Below are 23,360 nucleotides of genomic sequence, written 5' to 3'. Positions count from 1 at the left end.
GGAGCCTCATCTCTGCCGCAGTGTCCATGCTGAAGGCCTCTGGCAATGTGAGCCAGACCAGCAGCCTTGACCTGAATACGTGCCCCACAAAACTAGGGCACAGACGGCGTGAACCCCACTGGGGCCTGCTCCCTGTTTACAGTCGCTTCCCAGCCTGGGGTCTTGAGCTCAGGTTTACAGCCAACATGCCCAGTCCCATCAGCCCGAGCCATGGAACGGGCTCCCCCAGCCCTGCCCGCCAAGCACCGCCAGCAACATCCCCTGCTTTCAAGTGATGGCTTGTGGGGCTGGCTGCACAGGGGCAGGTCAGAGGAAGCGTTACAGACAGGGTTCCAGCACTGTAGGCAAGGGCCCAGGGGGTCCAGGTCTTCACTGCAAGCGTGGCACCACCTCATGGCCACTTCTGGCTGGCTCCCTTTCTGGTCTAGCCCCTCAGACTTCCTAAGATCAGAGAGGAGGGCACCTCGGCCACAGTAAACAACTAAACCGTTAAGGAAATGAACGCTTTCCATCAAAGGAAGCCACCCAAAGAAAGAGGCAACCGCCACCAAGGTTTACGCATTTTTTATTTTTTATAAAACAAGCTACAAACGGTCTCCCTCCCTCCTCACAAAGGAAAACCACACAACTCAGCCTCCACACGTGTGTGAGAGAGATGTCTCAGGGAGATTCCAACTTTCTTCACGGAGGCGCTTCCTTCAGGGCAGGGAAGGAGGCGGAGGTCTCCCGGAAAGTCCACCCAGCCAGCACACGGAGCTTTCTGGTCCAGACTGATGGGCCAGGGCTCTCGTTCCATCCTACCATGTTGGGATGGGGTCTCCAGTCACCCTGACACAACCTCTGGGACTTTCATTAGGACAGCAAGAACCTTCTCCAGTCAGAGGATGGGACGGGGTAGGAGATGCACAGAGATGCGGCCAGATTTCCAAAAGTAATCCACAAAGGCGCCAGTCCTGGAAAACTGCCCACCCTCCCTCCCTGCCGCTCTGGCTGCTCACAGAAAGGAGGGCTCGGTATCACCCGGCGCCCTTTGTTGGATGACTGTCGGATGGGCATGCCCCCACCCCTGCCACCCCGGGCAAGAGGAAGCTGGGGTATGACCAGAAGGCTGGGCAGTCCACGTTGGAATCACAGTAAAACGCCTGTGGGAAGCTAGGCCTGGATTTCCCCATGGCTGGGCCATTCCGTCCTCACTTCCAAGGGATGCAGAAGTAACAGGCCCAACATGAATTTGGCCCTGGAACTGGCCTCAAGCCTGGAAGCCCATAAGAGCGTTTAGGAAAACAGGAAGAACCTCGGTACTGAGTTTAAAAAGAAAAAAATAGAAAAGGTTGAATGACCAACAAGGTGATGGACACAACTCTTCCCGCAGGCTTACGCTGAGCTGGAGAACAGGAGGGGAGAAAGAGGACTGCAGAAGTAGCTGCCTAGTCTGACCTTGGCATTGGGCGCTGTCTCAGGAAGCCTCATTCATGGGTGTGTGACAGGTGAGAAGCCTTGGGTGGGCACTGGACTCACCAGGACAGGCCTTCTGTGCTTCTACCTCCACTGCTCAGATATTACATTTAACTACTAAATGAAAGGTCCCGCGGGGTGTCTTTTTCTTCTCTGCCTCCCCTCTCCTGCTTTACGTGGAGTAGAGGCTAAACGTAGCTGGAAATGTTTCAAGGGACCCTAACGCAAATCCTTAGGGCAATTTGTTCAGCGGGCGCCAACAACACTGCACCCACTGAGTCTGGGCCACCTGGGGGTCTGGATGGCCTGACCACATGGGCGTTGGAGGATGGGACTTGTGAGGGCTACAGGCCTCCCTCCAGGGGCCACTCCCATTGTCCTGCAATGTCCACTCCCTCCCTTGAGAAGGTCAACCGCCAAGTGACTTGCCGCTCTGACAGCCACGGCAGAAGGTGGCCCCTTCCTCCCACCAGAAAAGATACCCATGGAGTCTGCACTGTGATCACAGTGGAATTCAGGCTGGCCAGGGATGGAGTCCTGGGTTCTAGAGAGTGGGGCTGTGTGTCCGGAGCTCTCACAGCTCAGAGCAGGGAGAGGGAGGAGAATAAACAGATAGCAATGCCAACACCTGTACAAAAGAACTATACAATTTACATATATATTTATATACAGTATATAAATCTCTTTCTTCTCAGTCCCAGAAAGCTCCCCGCCCTCCAAACCCTAAAAGTTGTCAGTAGCAGATCCAAAAACTTAACAATAAAAGAGAATAGTCTTTCTTCCCTTTCCTTTTCCCACTGCGATATTAGATACTGGTGTTTAAAAATGAAGCCGAAAAAGAAAACACACAAATAAGAGTTATTAAAAGTGCAAACACGATGGGCACCACTTATGTTACATGGGATGTGGCTGGGCCGTGGCAACGTCGAAGGTTAGCTGTCTGATGATCCATCCTGCCTCCCTGGTCTCTCCACCTGCCCTTTGGTTTTCTGCTCCTTAGACGAGGCGTCCTACTGAGAAGGGGAGGAATAAGCAAGAAATCAGAGCTGGGTTTAAGAGAACTCTGGGCTTCCCTGGTGGCTCAGATGGTAAAGACTCTGCCTGCAATGCAGGAAATCCGAGTTCAATCCCTGAGGCTGGAAGATCCCCTGGAGAAGGAAATGGCAATCCACTCCAGTATTCTTGCCTGGAAAATCCCACAGATGGAGGAACCTGGTGGGCTACAGTCCCTGGGGTCACAGAGAGTCAGACACAACTGAGCGACTAAAACACTTTTGTGAGGACTCCAAATACATATATCCATTCCATCATTCGAGAGGGTTTTTCTGTTCAGGGTTAGGCACCATCCTCGGCAAGTCAATGGGAGAGCTGGTGGGTTTTTTCAATGGAAGGACTTGTCTCCAGTCTCACTGAAAAATAATCCTGATAACTGCGCTTCATAAACTGGGAAGGACCAGTTAAGAAAGAGACCCAGCCCTGAGAGCACTGTGCTGGGAAGTCAGCTCCCCAGTGAGGAGTCTGGTGGGTGAAAATGCCTGGATTCATGGGGCATTTCCCAAAATTCAGTCCCTCGGACCCAAAGCTACATTCACCCCCAAACTCTATGTCCTGCCCCACCTGACTTTTGCCCCCCACTAGGTGTGCAAGCCCCTCTCAGCCCACCAGAGGGCACCGCACGACACCAGATGACCAATGTCTGCTTCAGTCCCCGCATACAATCTACCCAGGTGGCTTTTCTGCTGCTCCCAGAGCACAGAGACCCAGCAAAGCTGCTGGCAGCCCAGGGCTGTGTCGCTCTGTGTTGCTTAAGTCGTGTCCGACTCTGCAACCCTATGGACTATAACCCACCAGGCTCCTCTGTCCATGGGATTCTCCAGGCAAAAATACTGGAGTGGCTTGCCATTTCCTCCTCCAGGGGATCTTCCTAACTCAGTGATCAAACCTGGGTCTTTTATGTCTCTTGCGTTGGCAGAAGAGTTCTTTACCACTGGTGCCTCTTGTGTTCCTCGACTATTTCTAATTTCTTCTGTGCATTCACCGTAAACCAGGCACCAGCTTGTTAAATCTCCACACCAAAACTGTGAGGCAGACGCTATCATATCCACTTTGCAGATGAGGAAATTGAGCCTCAGAGACTTTGGGTAGCTTGCTAAAGATTACAGAGCTGGGAAGTGCCAGGGCTGCCTGCTTCCTTTGGGTCCTGCGCACCTGGTACCTGACAAAGCTTCAGAGGGCAGACCGAAGGCCTCTGTGAGCTGCGTGGACCTGAGGTGCTAAGCACACTCAGCCTTCCCCTAGCTACTGTGTGCCGTGCGGACCTTAACTACCAGCACGGGAAGCGGACCAAGGGCAGCGGGCTGGTGGAGCTCTGTGATTCCGAACCTACTGAGCTCAGAAGTGCTCCAGGTGGGCCTGGGGGTCAATGCAAACACTGGGTATTCTCTTTCCAACACTGGGCCCCAGCTTGTGCTCTGAGAAATGGGCATAGATTCTAAGTATGCCAAAGCGTAACGTGACCACACAGGACATCCCTCTCCCAGCCCTTCGTCATTTGACCAGGATCTAATGCACTGTGCCTGAGGTTAGGAATTGAGAAGGCACACCCTGATGGCAGGGGAGAATCAGGAGCGTGGACTGCATGCAGTGCGATCAGTGCTTCTGACAGCTGCAGCGGTCTCATGAAGAAGAACAGTATTATCTATGGGGCTTTCACGGAGGTCCCTCAATGCTTCAACCACTTCAACAACTGCTTTGACTTCCTGTCTCAGTGCGTCGGCACAGTGGCCCTGTGAGGTGGATACTATGCTTATTTCCATCTCACAGATGAAGAAACGGAAATCTGGGATGGTTGAGTAGTTTGTACTTGGGTGAAAGCTGGCCTGTGGCTGAAGCAGGGTTTGAGCCATGATGCTGCACCATGTCCTGGGGACTCAGAGTCATGGGGTCACAGAGAGGCGTCCTCATCAGACAGGACTGCCTAGAGGAGCTGACGGACATCAGGGTGACTGAGATAATGTTTACAGATGGAAGGAGAGGGGAGGCAACAGGAGGTGAGAGAGTTTAAACTATATAAGTGTGATGGGAAGTTGTTGAAGGGATTCAGTCCGAGAAACAATAGCATCAGTTTTGGTAAAAAAAAAAAAAAAAAATTCTTCTGGGGCAGTGTGGGAAACAGATTGGGGATGAGCATCACTCACTCAGGGTCACATCTGCCAGGGTCAGGGCCACTACAGGTCACTCACCCAGGGTCACACATCCTAGAACCAGGGCCAGATCCCAAGACTGGGTACCTCAGCCACCTCCTCAGCTACCTTTTGGGTTTACCCTGTCAACCAAGGGTTAGAACAAGGAAAAGCCCTTATGTTCCCTTCAAGGCAGTTCTCGGCACCAAACAAGTCAGAATTACCCAAATTGGCATCATCAGCCCAGACCCGTCACCTGCACTGCGACTCTCTAATTTTTGGGGTGCAACCAACTTGACAGGTCCAAGTCATGTCTGTTATCTTCCCCACCCCCTAGACCTGCTCTGCTCTTCCTCCCATGCTGCCCATCTCAGTGAGTGGCCCGCTCTCCAGTTGCCCACGCCAGCCTTCATCCCTCTCTGCACTCAATCACCAAGCCCTGAAGTCCTACCTAGTCACCTCCCCCAGTACTCTGCAACCCCGCCGGGTTTTCCCTAACTCAGGCCTCCCTCATCTCCTGCTGGTCAGTGCTCTGGCCTCCTCTTGGGTCTCTGCCCTCACTCATCCCCCGATCCATTTCCCACGCTGCACTAGAAGAATTTTTTTTTTTAATCAAAACTGATGATATCGTTTCTCTGACTGAATCCCTTCAACAGCTTCCCATCACCCTTATATAGTTTAAACTCTCTCACCTTACGTCCTGCTGCCTCCCCTCTCCTTCCACCCCTAAACATGCATCCCAGTCACCCTGACATCCTTCAGCTCCTCTAATACTCTCCTTCCCCACTTCCACAGCCTCACCCTTCACTTGCCTCAGTTCAGAACACTCCTCCCTTCCATGACCTTTCAGCTCAGCTTCCTCTTACTCACTGGTCAAGGATTTGTCCAGAGCAAGGGCAGCTGGACAAAGGTTTTCTGTGAAGAACTAGATGCAATCATTTTAGTTTTGTGGACCACGGACAATATACAACAATCTTGGTTGTATAGTCTTCTTTTTTGAAAATTACATCCTTTTAAAAATAGAAAGGACGTTTGCTCCTTGGAAGGAAAGTTATGACCAACCTAGACAGCATATTAAAAAGCAGAGACGTTACTTTGCCAGCAAAGGCCCATCTAGTCAAAGCTATGGTTTTTCCAGTAGTCAAGTATGGATGTGGGAGTTGGACTATAAACAAAGCTGAGTGCAGAAGAACTGATGCTTTTGAACTGTGGTATTGGAGAAGACTCTTGAGAATTCTTTGGACTGCAAGGAGATCCAACCAGTCAATCCTAAAGGAGATCAGTCCTGAGTATTCATTGGAAGGACTGACGCTGAAGCTGAAACTCCAATACTTTGGCCCCCTGATGTGAAGAACTGACTCATTGGAAAAGACCCTGATGCTGGGAAAGAGTGAAGGCGGGAGGAGAAGGGGACGACAGAGGATGAGCTGGTTGGATGGCATCAATGAACATGAGTTTGAGTGAACTCTGGGAGTTGGTGATGGGCAGGAAGGCCTGGCGTGCTGCAGTCCACGGGGTCACAAAGAGTCAGACATGACTGAGTGACTGAACTGAACTGAAAAATAGAAAAGCCACTCTTCGCTCACAGGCTGTACAGAAACAGGCCGTGGACTAGACTGGGCCTAGTTTGGCTGACCTCTGGCTAAGACATCACTTCCTTCCTGAAGATTTCCAAGCCTGATGGACCCTGAGCGGATGTAGGTGCCTTAGGTATATTCCCACAATACTCTGCACTTGCTGCACCGTGACAGAGACCACCAGGCATCCACCAGAATCCACGCTCTCCTCCTCTTCCTGGGCCCCAAGCCCTCCTCACTGTGGGGTGTTGGTCTAGTGATGGAGATCCGGCCAGTGAAATAGGAGAGGTGATGTATGTCACTTCCAGGACTGGTCCATCAACCCTGCCCCATGGGCACTGCTCCAGGGTTTAAGCCATCCGGCTGATTGGGGAGGGAGAAGACCCACAGGGTGACCTTGGATGTCAGAGAATGAAGTTGGCAGAGTCATTCTCAGCCTGGCTCTCAGAGTGACTGCACCTGGAGCAATCTCCACTATCCCCCTACACACACACACACACACACACCCTAAGACCTGGAATCACGGTGAATTACTATATGGGCAAGAGGAACTAATTTCCACTGTGTTGAGCCATTACTTGTGTGGTCCTACTTGTCACTGCAGCCTGGTGTATCCCAATACACCCTCATGGCGCTCACCACAGTGTATGTAAACGCTTTAGCATCTGCCTCTTCAATAGACTGTGGAAGGATAGGAAACTTACCCTTCCATTCCTCCACTGTGTCAGGTGTCTAGTGCAAAGTACGGTGCACTCCCAGTAAGTAGTCAAATAAACACATACCTGGGAATCTCATCTATTGCAGGGTCGGGGTGTGGGGTTCCCTTGGTCCCCTCCCTCCAGGAGGGGCAAGTCCTGCAGGGCCAGGAGCACAGGCGATCACTCACCTTCTTTGCTAACACCCAGGCAGCCCTTCAGCTCGGGCAGTGAGATGACCTTGTCCTTGTTCAGGTCACAGTAGTCAGTGAAACGCCGGGCACATTTCTTGGGCTTGGCTTTCTTCTTTACGTAGCGCTTGAAGGGCTTCATCTCGCGCTTGTTGATGTCGCTGCTGCTGTTGCTGTCCAGCTGGCTGAAATACCAGTGCACCACGCGCTCCTCCAGGGTGTGGCTGGGGTCTGGCTCCGAGAACCTGGGCCACGGGCAGACACCCACCCCCCAGCCCCGCTCAGGATCCTGCAGGAACCACCAGCCCCACCACAAGCCTCTCCCACATGCTAAGAAGCCAAGGGTTGCCGGCAGCCAGGTAGAAATGGCTCCTCCAAGCCCAAACCCTCCCTGCCCTGCTCAGCCTGCAGCAGAATCATGTCACCCTTTCCAACTTGAGCCTCCAGCCCAGACAGTTCATTTCTGGGGGATCCCCAACTAGGTGAACCCACCACACCCTGCACCATAGCTAGGGATGTTCTTGTGCAAGAGGGATGCTCAGGACATATGGACTGGATTTCATCCACCTGAGAAAACCACAGGGATCCAAACTGTTCTTCTCCTAGCCTAGTGTGGCTGACGCACAAACTGCCATCACACATGAACTTGACACCCAAATGAGTGTGACTATGAAGGGAGCCTGGAGCCTGTACCACGTAATCAGCGTCCAGGCTGGGTCCCAGGAGGGCTTCCAAAGCAGCAGGAGCAGCCCCTGGCTTCAAACTGTTGTCTTGGCAAGACAGAGTCAAAAAGAGTGAAACCAGGCAGCAACAAGTCAACGTGAAGTGTGAAGTTCCCGTGGGCCATCGCTGTTGGATACCAAGTGCGGTAGGAATTGAGAGAAGGAGGCAATTGAGACGGACACAAAGAGAGGTTCTATCGCTGGTGAGTCCTGATCTACTAACGGTGAGTCTCTCCATACAGAGGTCTTAAGAGAGGGCAGACCCAGGAAACCACATGTTAACTCCAACACCTGGGGAATTCTGCTAAGAAGCAGAGTAACCTAGAGTAACCAAGAAAGCTTTCTGGGGGTCGAGATACATGGTGGTGACTGCATCTAACACGTCCCTGATTGTAACATGACAAGAGCAACGGCCACACGTGTAACATACACAAGGTCTACCCATTCATTTTACTTACTCATGCCTCAAATTTTTCCCCAAAAGGATTCAGGGTGCTAGGTTATACTGAAAACTTTAAAAGCCAATGATGAGTCTGTTCTAGAGCGGGTGACTGGCCAGGAGAACGGAGCCACACGAGTCCCATGGCTCCTGCTGCCAGGGTTGGCACGGAGTGCCAACCTTGTGTTTAAAGCCCTGGGTAACCTTCCCTCAGTTGGGGGACTGAGGCTGAGGTTGGCCCATCGTCTGCAGGGAACCAGACAGACTACACCAGGGGTCCTACAGCAGGGATTCAGGACCTGCCAGCACACTCTGAAGCTGTACCTAGCAAGAAAAATATTCAAGGCACTTGCCAATGCCTTGGGGTTCTTCTCTGGAATTTGCCGAGGTTTCCAGGAGGGAAGGGACAACCCTGACCCCTCCTCTATGAATGAGCCGGCAAACTCCCTCCCCCGCCATCCCTCAAGTGACCTCACCATTTAGGGAAAAAGAAGTTTCATTACCAAAAAAAGCCAGGCGTCCCTGCTGAATGCCCATTCCTAATTAAGTGTATTATGGTCTTGGGCAGGCCCCACTGGGCACCCTGGGCCAGGTCCAAGACAGCACAGTAAGTAGATCAGCCAGCAGGACCTCATCCTGACATGTCTGGAGCAGGGAGTACCTGAGGAAGGTGTGAGGGACTGTCTGCTTCTAGCTCTTGGGGAATCTGCTAGGTTCGTCATAGAAACCAGGCTTGGAACGGCTTGCAAACAGGCAAGGCTCAGACTGTTGTCTCTGCCAGTGCATGGCATTTTGGTGGTTTTGAGCTTCCTTTATTTTCACTCCAATATTCACTCTCGAGCCTGCGGGGCATATACCAGGAGGGCCCCAGAAACGTCTCTATCAGGATGCTCCTGGAGCAGGAAGGAGAGTGGTCAGCTCCCTTGCAGAGCACCCTGTCTGCCTCCAACTTTCCCCAAATGAGGGAGGACCCAGGCCAGGGAGGAGAGCCAGGACAGGCCCTAGGGGAGGCGCTCCAGTTATTCCCCTCCAAGCTTTCTAAGGCGTCCAGGGGAGGGAGTCAGGGTTTTCCCCCTCAGCCCCTCCCTTGGGGGGCCATGAGCGCCCCTGGCAAAGGCAGCTCTTCCTTTAACCTTTAGGCTCAGCATAGCGTCATGTCTACCTAGAAGCTGGAATAATAAAGCCTCAGTTGCTGAGACGGAAGGGATGAGGTCATCCCACCCAGACGCCCTGCCAGGAGAGGCTCGCTGCCTCCAGCACGTGTTCCTGGGCTCCCGCCTGCCTGCCCGGTTCTCGGCGACTCTGTGACTGGGGGTCCCTGCACCTTCCTTTGGGCTAGTCTGCAGCAAGAAGCGGCTCTTCTCCCCAGGCGACAACCTCTAAGAGTTTCGTCTCAGGCCAGAGAGTGACTGTCACTTGGCTCCTTACTTCTTTTCCCCCCCCTTCTCCATCTCCCTGGTTTGGAGAGCCAAGTTTCTGCCCTCCTCACTCCCAGCAGGACCTCCCAGCCTGGAGCAGCCACAACTTCGGACAGCTACACCCCTGCATGTCCCACCCCCAGCCTCCACTGAGGACACTTGCCCAGGAGAGGTGCTCCGGGGGCCCTCCATGCCTGCCTCTGGCTCCCAGAGCTCTGCTGCAACCCACAGGCTGCCTCTTCCCTCCCTTCTCCCCAGCCCGTGCGAGGCTCTCTGCTTCTGAACTCCTCTGACTTCCAGAACCCATGCTGCATCCTCCCCCGGACAACAGGGCCCAGCTCTACACGTATAGCTGGGCAGCGCTAGGGTCCTGCTTTGGAATCCAACCTTTTGTCTAGGCCAAGCTCCAAGTACATTTAAGGCAAGAATTTCTTAGCCTGGGGGAGATCATGGACCCTTAGAGAACACAAACAAAGCCACAGTCCCTCTCTCTAAAATGCACGTGCACCCAGAACGCCGCGGATTTTAGGGGTTTAATAGATGCTCCAAACGTCATTCAACTTAAGAACCCTCGTCTAGAGGGAAAGAGACTCCAGACATGGCCCTAGAAGAATAAGTATGCACCTTCTGGGAGAAGATGGGATGAGACAAAAAAAACAGCACTTGGAAGGAGCCTGGGAGTAGTTTTCATGTTTCCAGCAAAGCATAACGAAAAAAAAAAAAAAAAAAAAGAAAGAAAGAAAACTACCAAAGGCATCTGGCTCAAAGCTCTGAAAGTGAGGTTTCTGGCTTCACAGCAGCTTTAAGTCCCCAAACTACCATACTTCATACAAGAACTAGTTAAGAGTGAGACTTATCAGGAGTCCTGATTTAGCCAAACTGGCAGTGGGCATGTGTGAAAGATGGGCACCTCCGTTAACAGAGAAGAGGCTGGGATTTTCCCAGGGGAGCGTGGGGGTGGGGCAAGATGGCCTCCTCCAGAGGCCCCAGGAATCTCTCAACAGTCTTTGCTGGAGTCCTTCCCATCACAGCTAGGCTCCCCACTATTTACCACTGACCTCAAAGCCACACCCCACTGATCCCTCCAGCTCTTGCAGCTTTCTAGCAGAATCCTTTAAAAACACAGGCTACTTGCACTCCCAGTTCCAGGGTTACACTGACATGGACTCCAAACTCTCCTGTACACGTGCACACAGAAACCCCGCTGGGGTCATCAAAGCTACTCATCGGGCAAGGGCTGAGGACCCAACATTAGAGCCAATAATGGCTCCTTAGGTCACCTAACAGTGACACCCAGGTCCTTGCTATGGGCCTCCCTACAGGTAAAAGTCCACTTCTATTAAAAGGGCTCCTTGGGTGTGCAGAGGATCCAAGTTTTCTCCGGTATGGCATGAAGAGCCAGTAAAATGTTGGTGTCAGCCCTGCCTCTGGGCTTTTTTGGTAGCCGTCCTCATGCCTCCCACCTCCTGGGAGAAGGAAAACCACTAGAGCCAGGTCCCTCCCTGGACTGGCCCCACCGAGTCTTCTCCCACACTGAGAAGCGGCAGGTGCCGCCCTTCCCCTGCAGCCCTCACTGCGTCGCTTCTGCAGCCTCAGCCGGGCCAGGCCTTGGCTGCAATGCACAGCTGGAGAGCCAGCCCCATTTACCACAGGGAAACCGGTGCTGGCCGAGATCTTGGGCCCGATTCTGCTGTCCCAAGCAGTTTTAAACAAGGTGAGGTGGGATGGCCTGGAGGCACGAGCCAAGCCAAGCAGACCAACGGAGCCCCATCTGGAATCGGGTCCAGGCCCCACCAGCTGTGCGGGCGGGTGGGGCTGGGAAATGCCAAGTCAGCCACATTCTCAGCCTCTTCCTTGCAAGACCATCAACAAGTAACCACACTGGGCAGGAAGGAGGAAGCCTCAAGACAAAGGGCCTCTCCTTTCAGGACCACGTGAGGGGCTGGGAGGCTCATGCAGCTCAGCCCACCTCCTCTCGATGTTGGCTTTTTCTAGGAAGGCTGATCTATGGGGTAGGGGGAGGAGGGCTCTGCTTCTTGCCGGAGGAAGGACCAAAAGCATAGTTCAATGATCCATCAACCCTTCACTGAGAAAAGCTATCATCTAGTGATACGTGTGGGCTTCACCTGTGGCTCAGGGGTAAAGAATCCACCTGCAATGCAGGTGTTGCATCAGATGTGAGTTCGATCCCTGGGTTGGGAAGATCCCCTGGAGGAGGGCATGGCAACCCACTCCAGTATTCCTGCCTGGAGGATCCTATGGACAGAGGAGCCTGGGAGGCTACACAGTCCATGGGGTCGCCAAGAGTCAGACACACATGCAATGCAATTTGCTCCCTCTCAGGCTCTGGCCACAGATGTTTCCATGGGTACCCCTTTCACTTGGCCTATTTTTAAATTTGGGCCACAGTGCTTCCCCCACAAATCAAGCTAGATGCCAGAAAAGGAAGTAGACATCTCTCTCTTCCACTCCCTACATACGATGAGTCTTCAAATCCTATTGATTTCATTACTTGAACTTCAGTAGATGATCCTACCCGCCACATCTGTAATCCACGCTCTCATCACCTTTCACTCAGATGATGCTGTAACCTTCCTGCCCCATCCAACACCCCTCCCGTCCAGCTCCCATAGGAATGCCTATCTAACTCCATGACTCCCTGCAGCCTCTCTGGCATGGATCACAAGGTCCACCAGGGTCTGGGCTCTGCCCAACTCTACAGCCTCATCTCCTACAACCTGCCTCCCAAGCCTAAAACTCTGCTCATGATTCCTTCCACAGACCCTATGTGTGTGTGTGTGTGTGTGTGTGTGTGTTAGTTGCTCACTTGCGTCCAAGTCTTTGTGACTCTATGGACTGTAACCCACCAGGTTCCTCTGTCCATGGGATTTTCCAGGTAAGAATACTGGAGTGGGTTGCCATTCCCTTCTGCAGGGGATCTTCCTGACCCAGGGATCGAACCTGGGTCTCCTGCATTGCAGGCAGATTCTTTACCATCTGAGCCACCAGGGAAGCCCACAGACCCTACCTTGTTCATACCTCACTATCCCAAGGGTCCCTCTGCTGGGAAGTTCTTACTCCTGGTCCATCTAGGTCAGGACGTTGTCTCATTCGTAAGTGAAGATGTGGCTTAAACATTACCTCCTATGGAAAGCCTTCTCTCACGTGCCTTCCTCCCGAGTCCCTGCCTGCACGACTTCATCTGCCTCTGTTATCACACTGGCTTTACAGGGCACTCACCTGACTACACAGCTCTTCTCCCAGGAGCTTCTCCAGCCCAGGAACCAAGTCTGCATCCCTGTATGTCCCCAGAACCCAGCACAGAGCTTACACTGGGTGTGAGATGTAAGAGTTTGTGCAAAGCTAAAATCTCCAAGCCTGACAGGTGGTAGTTTGGGACAAAGACACCCTCTCTTCTACTCAACCCAAACGTCCCCCCGTCCCTTCTTCCCAACGTCACTAAATAAGACTGTTTCCCACTGGCCCCAGCTGGTGTCCAGCTTTACTTGCCAGACCCTGAGAGGATGCAGGAGGGATCAGCTGTGGCTTCCTTGACCTCATGCTTGCAGTCCCAACTCTGCCTGAATTCAGAGCCAAGGCCTAAACCCAGGCAGCCTGGATCCCCTCATTCTCTTCACTGGTCCTGCTCCTCTGCCTTTGCTCTTCTGTCCTAGAAAAGCGCTGACCAGGGGCTGTCCACACAGCGCCCAAGTCCTGTGGGCCCAGCCAGGACACCGTAAAGCTCTGGTGGCAGTGAGCTTCAGGGCTGGGTTTGGCCTCATAGTTAGTCTTGAAGTAGCTGCTGGACCCTCAGACGTGTGCCAAGGAAAAGAGGCCTCACTGAGACATCCCTCTCTGTGCCTGACAGAGATCCATCCATCTACCCACCCATCCTTCTGGCTATTTATTCATTTAACAAATGTTTACGGAGCACCTACTGTATGCCAGGCACTTTTCTGAGTTCCAGGAATAAGCAGGGAAGAAGGTGAAAAATGTTCCCTTTTCTCACCGAACTTCCATTTTCATTGGGTGGGGTGAGGCAGATATAAATAAACAAACCAGCAAGACATCAGGTAGTGATAAGCACTAGGCTGAAAATTAGAAAGAGGTGTCATGATAGAAGGTGACAGGGCTGTTCCTTTCGTTCGGATGGCCGCTGAGAAGGTGCTATTTAAATGGGGCAAGTCACGGGAAGATAAGGGACTCACATTCCAGCCTGAGGAAGCAGCTGGCATGGAGGCCCTGGGGTGGTGAGAGCTTGGCCTGTTTGAGCACCTGAGAAGGACCAGCAGCAGCTGGCATGTAATGATGGGAGGTAGTGGCATACGAAAGGAGGGTGAGCGCCATCAAGACCATCCTTCAGAGCCAGTTCACGGTCAGAGTTAGGGCTTGATTTTCCTAAACATTGGGTAGACATCAAAGTTCACTCAGGTTTTTCCGTAACAAATTATGGAAAAACCCGAATGAATTTTTTTGCCAACCCAATATAATAGAGAGATCTGAGAGGGGTTTAAATGCAGTAAAACCAGTAACCCTGACCAACTACCCCCCTGTATAACCACTCCTCTCTCCTTTTCCCTCCCAGGCCCACCCCGACTCCCTTGATCTCTAAACTACTTCTCGATTCATCTTGTCTGTCTTTTGATTACAAGTATAGCCTCCAGGTAACACAATTACCAAATGCAGTTCAAACCTTTCATTCTCATCAGAACCAAACACGGTCAAGTTCATATGAGCTTAAAATGAAAAACATGTTTAGGAAAGAATATTAAAAAAAATTTTTTTTTCTTCCAACTCTCATTATACCTAAAAGAGAGTTTTTTGGAAAGAAAAAGAAAATCACTTCCCTAAGGACATACTAGGATTAAAAGCATTTATAAACGTCTTAGTTTTTATTTTCTGTAAAAATGTCCTCCCCTGCAATTTGAGGGCAGAGCGTCCATCTGAACTTGGTCTGGCAGCAGGCCTGCCTGTGCTTTTGACCCTCTGGCCCAGGACCCAGCTGGGCTCTGCTTTCCCCGTCACTGAAGCCTGCCTGGATCTGAGGCCAGGCAAGGCTCAAGGGCTGGCCTCCTGCAGAAGCAAAAGGATGGAAGGTGAAGTGCTATCTCCTTAGGACCCAAGTACAAGCACAAGGCAGGCTCCCTGAGGGGTGGGTCAGAGCCAGCAGCCCAGAAGAGCTGTGAGTAGAGAGGATCCAGATTTTGGATTTTTAGGGCCATGTCCCCTCCTTGTTTCTTTAGTCTCTCTCTTCTAAAAAAACATAAATAGCTCATACTCATTTTTGCATGAAACAACAGGTATGTTTTCACATTCCAATCATGAAAAGCAAAAAGGTATACAATCCTGAATGCTGCTGCTGCTACTGCTAAGTCGCTTCAGTCGTGTCCGACTCTGTGCGACCCCATAGATGGCAGCCCACCAGGCTCCCCCATCCCTGGGATTCTCCGGGCAAGAATTCTGGAGTGGGTTGCCATTTCCTCCTCCAATGCATGAAAGTGAAAAGTGAAAGTGAAGTCGCTCAGTCGTGTCCGACTTGTAGCGATCCCATGGACTTCAGCCTACGAGGCTCCTCCGTCCATGGGATTTTCCAGGCAAGAGTACTGGAGTGGGATACCATTGCCTTCTCCATAATCCTGAATACACCTGTTCATAATTTCCCGTCCCTCTTCCTGGAGATGAGGACACAGCTCTCTCTGTCTTAGACCTCCAGTGGCTGAGCACTACCTCTGGGCAGTTCCCATCTGCCGACCTGTCAGACACTGTCTCCATCTGCCCTGCTCCTCCTGCTGCTGGGGAGGCCTGGCCCCATTCACAGGGTGAGCAAAACAAACCAGCCTCAGAGCTCACAGGACCACAGAGTAGCTGAGGGCAAGCAACCCCAGACAGGGGGTTTCCTAGAGTGGCAATCCACGAGGCAGTCTCTGCACTCATCATGATGGGACATAATGGTTTTTACCAAAGGCCACTCACTGTATGAGCCCATCTATATAAAATGTCCAGAGTAGGCAAATCCATAGAGACAAAAGTTAATTAGCAGCAGTAGTAGTAGTCTGGGGGAGGGCCACTGAGGAGTGACTGTTAATGGGTACAGAGTTTTTTTTGGGGTTGATGAAAATGTTGTGGAATTTTGGCTAGTGGTAACTGTACTACTTTGTGAATATAATGAAAACAGTTGCACGCTTAAAGAAAAAAAAACTGGGGGGCCACTGCCCTCGTCTGCCTTGGGACACAGAAGTGCTGACAGCTGTGCTGGGAGTCCTGGTTCCCACCCTAGATACATGCCCTGTGGTCGCGCTGATCGCCACTGAGGCAGTCAGCCTTCCGCCGGCCTGGGGCCTGGGCCGGTCTCATGGTGGCACTCCTTGCCTGTTGACAGTTCTGCCTCTGAGCAGGTGCGGAGGAATCAGCCCTCCCTCCTTGGTGAACCCCACAAGCTCAGAGTCAGGCTGCCCACTCCTGCCAAGCACATGATAGCTCCTGTTGCTACAGGGACCTGAACACCACCCAGCTCTGCCGAGCCTCACCCTCTGGCTTCATAATGGGAAGCACATCACATGGGCCCTTTGGGACTTGGTCCCCACCTCCTTCTCTGCGTCATCTGCCACCTCTGTCATCTTCTCCATCCTCTCCTCTCCTCTTCCATCCACCCCAGCCCAGCCATACAGAACTATGGCCATGCACTTGCCTGGGGTCACAATGTTCTTTCTTTTCCTCCTAGAATGGCTTTCCTTCTTTTACTACCTAAGTCCTACCTGTCCTTCAAAATCCAGTTCAGGTATCACCTCCTCCTGGAAGCCTTCTCTGATTCCTCCAGACTGAATGAGCAAACCCTTCTCTGTTCTTTTACCTCTATTCTAGCACTTACCACAGAGTTTGCATCTGTCCACAGCCTAGTATTCTCACTGCTGCTGCTGCTGCTAAGTCGCCTCAGTCGTGTCCGACTCTGTGCGACCCCACAGACGGCAGCCCACCAGGCTCCCCAGTCCCTGGGATTCTCCAGGCAAGAGCACTGGAGTGGGTGCCATTTCCTTCTCACTAGGTGCCTTCTTTGAAGATAAGGACATGCCTCACATTCCTGGATTCCCAATCCCTAGCCCAGGGCTTGCTGTGCTATGCATGTTCAATAGGTCTGAGCATGCATGCTCCAACCGACCCAATGGGCCCAAATCAGTGAGCACTGGTGATGCTGGTTGTTAAGGAGCAGGTGGATTTCGGCCCTGTGTCAAGACTGCCTTGGTCAGCATATCAGCTCCTGATTTAGGTAGGGTCTGGCTATGGTAGTGTCCAATCCCAACACTCGGAGCCCCTTGGGATTCTCAGGCATGTGGCTCCTGCCTCCTCAGAAGACAAAACCACCAAGTGCTCCAGACTTCCTCCTTGCTGTCCCTATCACATGCCCACCCCACTTCCTGCCGTTCTGGACTCACCCTAAGGCATACACTGCTGAGACTAAAGTGCTGGAAGTCTCCAGACACTCCTGGTGCATGGCATGCTAAGTGGCTCCAGTCATGTCCGACTCTTTGGAACCCCATGGAGTGTAGCCTGCCAGGCTCCTCTGTCCACGGAATTTTCCAGGCAAGACTACTGGAGTGGGTTGCCATTCTCTTCTCCAGAGAATCTTCCTGATGGATTGATCGAACCCATGTCTCTTATGTCTCCTGCATTGGCAGGCAGATTCTTTACCACTATCACCACCTAGGAAGTCCCAGACACTCCTGGACTTACCTGTAATCAGGTAACTACAAGCTAGAGAAAAGCAACTCCCAAGGACTGGAAAGGGGAGAGGGGTGGTGAGATTTTTGGCAGAATGTTGGACAAAGTCACAGCTACATGGTTTCAGGAAAAGGATCAACTTCCAGCCCTTGTGCTACCCAAGCCCTCCCCACTCTCTCAGCGTCCTGCAGCATCTAAAAGATCAGGGGCCCTGAGGTCCCACTGGGCCTGCGTCCTGCTCGCACTCTCACCTCCCACCTCCAGTGGGCGCTGCTGAGTTAATGGCCTGCACCATGTCAGTGGTGAGGGCGTCCAGTAGGCTGGTGATAAATTCCAGTTTCTTCCCTTCTGGACAGCCTGAAAGACAAAGTGAGATCTGAAGGCACGTGCCAGGTAAATGATCAAGTAAACCAGCTTCCTCCACTACCACTGTTTCTTCAACCTCTCCAAGTCCTTCTCATCCAGCCAAATCCACTTTGGGAATTGTCCACAGCTCAAATGATTCGGTCTCCAGCATTACAGGCGGATTCTTTACCAGCTGAGCCAGGGAAGCCCCAGATGATTCTCATAAACCTCCAGAGTTCCTCTCCCCACAGCCCACAAGGGACCATCAGACCACGTGGACAATAAAGCTTTCGGCGTTCTTCCATTCCACAAATTTTTGCTGAGTATCAACTCAGGCACTATGGTATATGTTAGAAATATACTAGACAGCGCTCTTCTCCTCATAAAGTCCATAGTCTGCTGGGAAACTCAAGTGGTACAGTGAGACCAGGCTACTCCAGAGGTGAGGACCAGGTGGTAAAAGGGCATTAGGAATGCAAGAAATCCAAGGTCAAAGTTGATTCAACGGACCTACCAGTTTACCTATCCAAGAACCTCTTCCTTTTTTTACATCTCTCCTCAGCCAGCTTAGATTATAATGATCAACCCTCCCTTAGAAGTACTCTCAAATCCTTTGTTTATTCCTCATGGTGGGACTCCAGCAAAACCCCAAGCATGGATGAACCTTTGCACAGATATGCCTTCTCCAAATCCACACCCCCAGAGCTGCATGTTGCTGGTGTAAACACCACCACACCACTGGAGAGATGGTTTTCCTGTAAATTCATGACTGCCAGCCCCAAACAGTCCCTCAGCACTACCTACAATTCTCCTCTCTGCAGCAATCATTTCATTCTCCTCTCTCTGCAGTTCCCCCGGGTCTCTGGTTAAATGCCACTTTCTCAGTGAAGCCACGGATTTCTTCCTGTCCTTCTCCCAGCACCTCACTCTTTCCCTTTAGAGTACCTGTCACCATCTTCATCTGTTTGTATTCATTTATTTGTGTACTCTGTCTCCCACACTACATAAGCTTCACTTCCGTTTTGATTACTAGACATACCCAGCGCCTGGCACACAGTGAAATCTCAGTTCACATTTGTTGAAGGGATGGCTAGACAGAGGGATCCTGGTCTCTACGACTCTGTTCTCATGACAGAGTGATTTCTACAAACCTCACTTGGGAACCCCCGGACTTTCAAGAGCCTCTGTTTTCAGTTCTCCTTTGGAGTCTTGATGGGAACAGTGGGAGCTCCCATCAGCACTGACCTGATTAAAACTACAGTGTTTCGAGACATCACTATTTAGTAATCATATTGTAACTCACGGGCAGAGAACCCGGTAGATAAGGGAAACCCAGCCCAGCAGCCCTTCAGAGGCCCTGGCCCCTGCCTATGCCTCTTGTGCCATACTCCAGGGACAGTTCTGGGCCACCAAGGGTCATTGCAAAGGCACTCTACAGGGTTGGCAACGAACACTACCACACCCTGCAGGAAAGCCTGTTCTGAGAGTTAGCTTCTCTTTGCAGCCCTGGAGAAAAGGGTCCACAGTCCCCAGATCACTGTCCCAATCACCCTGCTGCTGCTGCTGCTGCTGCTAAGTCACATCAGTCATGTCCGACTCTGTGCAACCCCATAGACAGAATCCCAAGCTCCTCTGTCCCTGGGATTCTCCAGGCAAGAATACTGGAGTGGGTTGCCATTTCCTTCTCCACCCAATCACCCTAGGTTAGAGAAAAAACTGGAGCATTTTTTGAGGGTAGGATTTTAAGCCAACACATGTGCGTGCTAAGTCACTTCAGTTGTGTCCTACTCTTTGCAACCCTATGAACCATAGCCAGGCTCTTCTGTCTGCGGGATTCTTCAGGCAAGAATACTAGAGTGTGTTGCCATGGCCTCCTCCAGGGGATCTTCCTGATCCATGGGACTGAACCCACGTTCCTTAATGTTCTTTACTATGAGGGCCATCTGGGAAGCCCTTTAAGCCAAGGACTACATTTTAAGATGAAAAAGGGAAGAGCAAGGAGGAGAAACCATGTGTTTAAGGCTTCGGGACTAATTAGGGACACACACCAGACTGGATGCTGATCCTGTGGCTCCTGCCATGCCCCTGCCCACTGTCTGTCCCCACCCCAGCTTACAGATGAGGAAACAGACCCAGAGGTGGGCGCTGCTTCTGCACGATGAGGGGGCGGCGGGACAGGAAGGGGTGAGGATGTCAGCAAGAGGCAGTGTCGTCTCCTACCTGGCAGCTCCCTGTCCTTGAAGGGGTCCTCCACCTCCGCACTCTTAGCCCTGGCATCACTCTCACAACTGGGCATCACGTAGCTGAGAAGAGAGACAGGCAGGGGGTAAGGAGGGGCTGGAACCTGAGCCGACTTCAGCCCTTCCACAAGCAATGATCTGTGTGGTCTCTAAGCCTAGAGCACCCAGAGCTGGTGGAAAAACATCTCCCACACTGTCCATTAGCTACAGGGCAATCCCAGCATCAGCGTCCCCACAGAGACACGTTCAGGCATGTTGCCACATGGTCTCAGCTACTCAAGTAGAGTGGTGCCCCTTATGTCTGCACACAGGATCTTTTTGACCCATAGAACCTAGTGACTCAGGCAGGGCAATAACCTGCCTGAGTGAACTGAGGTTCACAGAGATTACCTCCTTTCCCCAAGGCCACCCAGCTAGAAAAGGCCAGCCCTGTGACCAGAATCCAAGATCCAGGTCTTTCCACCAGTACCTCTTCTACCCATGAGCAGAGATGCTGCTCCCCGAGTGTCTCAATTCCCACCTGGCCAGGACAATAAATCCAGGAGATGCGAGGCGCCAGCCTAACAGGAAGCTGGTTCTCCTGCCCCAGGGTCCATCTGAAGGGCAGGACGGGCTCCAGGGGCTTACCGTGTGGAGGTCCCCGGCAGCGGACGCCCAGTGTCCACCAGCACACACCAGCAGTAGCCAGTGGACTGGTGGCACTGCACTGGTTTATAGAGCCCCCCAGGAGCACACTCAGGGATCACAATGCCCTCGCGGGGGTTCTGCCGGGCCTCTTCCAGGGCGCTCTGTCTCTCCTGGTCACACGAGTGAACTTTCTCTGCAAGAAAAGACACAGCCCGTGGTGACTTCCCAATCCTATGCTTTCCCTGTCAGGACCCGGCCTGGCCCCCAGGAACTGACGATGGCTGACTGGTGAATCACCAAGGGGTGCGGGGTCCCCACACCAGCCCTGAGTGAGGAGCTGGAGGCTCAGAGCACCTCACTCTGGCCCTTGCATGGCCAGGCTGCAGTAGCATTCACGCTGGGAGGCAGGGCTACTCCTCATCAGAGCTGCAGTTGGCCTGGGAGTGGAATCTCCTGTTTTCAGAACAGTCCCTGCTCATGTCTCCTAGCTCCAGCCCTGCAAGCTGACAGCTGAGGCAGGAATGCCTTTGTGTGTGGACACTCTCCCAAACCCAGACCCCGTAGGACAGGGCCACAGTCACCGTCCTCAGGGTGGGAAGATGCTCTGATGCCTGGCACCCAAGAGAAGCAGAAACAAGGCCCAAACCCACTCCTTCCAGGGCTCCATCAGAGGCGGACAAATTAGGCTGAATGGAGCTGAGTTGATTACACAACACTGCTTCCATTACACAACACACCTTCCCACAGGAAGGTGTCTGTACTCAGCGGCCTCAGAAACCATGCCAGTGTGTCTGAACAGCCAAACCTAGTTTTCCCAGAGTCAAGCCCAGCTTGAGGCACCCCAAGGTGCCCTGTGCCCCAGGGCCTTTAGTACCCCACGGCCCCTAACCAGTCAACCTGCCCAACCTCCTCTTCTTGTTTTTTTGTTGATACTATGTGGGGCTTTGGGTTCTTTTTTTTAGTTATTAAAAATAAATAGCATTGGGTTTCTTTTCTCATTATAAAGAAATATTTGAAGAATCACTAATCCCACCAAAGTTAAGTTCTACCTACCCTGGATCTTTTGCATGTACACATATGCAAATACATATGCACACACGAGGTTGTTTTTTTAAAAAAACAATAAAAGGGACCATATCATAAACTTGTACCACTGTTTTTGATCTACTTATTTCTCTTTTTATTCATTTACTTTATCATCACTTTCTCTCATGAACAGTAATCCACAACTTTCCTCGTGAAGAATGTGACAGGAATCACCTTGGGTATCCCGTGACTTTTTCACAGTGTGTTACAAAAGTACCACTCGGAGAGCCAGGAATTTGGCATCAGCAATGTGGAGATTCATCCTGCTCACTGAACAAACAGATGAAAATAACAGAAGCTAAACTCTGATGGAGCCAAAGCCTTTGAAATAATGGCTCTGTTAATGATACACATATGAACCAGACAGATGTTGAAGCAGACTGTAGGTGTGCAGAGATGCAATGCTGTCTTAGAGGAAAGTCAGATGATGGGGAAATGATTTCTGGTCTCCTAAAAAAAATGCTGAAAAATTCTCATTGCAGAGTGAGGGAATATTTCCTTAAGGGCATAAAAATATTGGATGGTATATATATATAGCATATTTGCTATTAAAATATAATTCTGATATGGAAAATGAAAAAAAAAGGAATTACTGTTTTCATAATGCAAACATAGCAAAATTGAACAGAATCTCCTTGGCTAGATGAACAGGAGTTTAGAACAGTTGACAGACAATAGACTTATGATTCTAAACCCAGTTATAACTACCACCAGAACTGCCCCTAGAGCCAGCTTAGGGAAGAGACAGAAACTGCTGGACAGAGGGGGCCTTTGGGGAGACCTGGCCTGAAGACCCAGAATTTTGAATCGGGCCCCTGGCTAGGATGGAGCCTGGCACCTTCCAAAGGATTACACAAGAGTGTTTCAATAGCTCTCCCAACCCCAAGTGGGTAACTTTATTTTCCTACCTCGTATTTCATGCCACAAAAAAAAAAGTGACAGATGAGCAAAACCAAAAGAAAACAGCTTTTTACTGGCCCCGCGTTCATGTAACAACCTCTGACAGAGACTTTAAATTATAAGATCCTCCAGGCCAACATTCTAAAGCCGTAAATCAGATGGAAGGCGAGATGTGAACAGAGGTGGAGAAAGCTTCCCTGGGGACAGAGCAAATGATGGGCCTGACTTCACACCGTCGGGGATCCTGAGACTGCAGGGATGTGGAGAGGAGCCAGCCGAGGAGAGGTGGGAACCCGTAGTCTGGGGGCTGTCGACAGATTTCTGGACGTCCTTGAAGGCTGTTCTGAGATGTTTGCAGCCCGCTTCCATAGAGGCTGCATGGAGTTCCACGGAGAATAAAACCATACAAATGATGACGCGAGCTAACTTGGAAAAACTAGGGGGCTAGCAGTGGAATTTGAGAAAAGGCTAAACGCAGGGTTTATTACTTTTTTCTTTGTTTGCTTGCTTGCTTATTACTTTATGATGATCTCTGCAAGTCCAAGTGCTTCTCTAAGAAAGAGGCAGGAAAGGTTTATAATCATAGTACTAACCATTTGCAAAGAAAACACAGAGAATTTGTCTTCCAACAGAGAGAAAATCTCTCCTAAAATCCTCTTTATACTAATAATAGTCAAAGCAAATATTCACTGAGAAGCATGCGCCAGGCAGTAGAATAAGGACTTCACTTGCCTAATCTCTTCATCCCTGTGAAGTAGGTGCTGCTA

At 51.4% G+C, this 23,360-nt stretch overlaps 1 protein-coding gene across 7 annotated transcripts in view; it reads right to left on the bottom strand.

Annotated features, from left to right (window-relative positions):
• Positions 1–548: 548 nt before the first annotated feature.
• Positions 549–23,360, bottom strand: part of SMOC1 (SPARC related modular calcium binding 1) — a 152,741-nt gene continuing 129,929 nt past the window's right edge. For 6 of the 7 annotated variants that reach the window (XM_070797775.1, XM_070797777.1, XM_019969132.2 and 3 more), the window contains exons 8-12: positions 20,608–20,800; positions 19,961–20,043; positions 17,647–17,752; positions 7,101–7,345; positions 549–2,468 (exon numbers count right to left, since the gene is read on the bottom strand). In XM_070797775.1, coding sequence (XP_070653876.1) covers positions 2,452–2,468; positions 7,101–7,345; positions 17,647–17,752; positions 19,961–20,043; positions 20,608–20,800 — 644 coding nt within the window. In that variant the 3' untranslated portion in view covers positions 549–2,451. The remainder of the gene's footprint in view (positions 2,469–7,100; positions 7,346–17,646; positions 17,753–19,960; positions 20,044–20,607; positions 20,801–23,360) is intronic. The other variant, XM_070797776.1, reaches the window with a different exon arrangement.

This window comes from Bos indicus, chromosome 10, assembly GCF_029378745.1.
Source record: "Bos indicus isolate NIAB-ARS_2022 breed Sahiwal x Tharparkar chromosome 10, NIAB-ARS_B.indTharparkar_mat_pri_1.0, whole genome shotgun sequence".
In the NCBI taxonomy this organism is placed as follows: domain Eukaryota; kingdom Metazoa; phylum Chordata; class Mammalia; order Artiodactyla; family Bovidae; genus Bos; species Bos indicus.
This window is presented reverse-complemented; position numbering and strand designations above follow the sequence as displayed.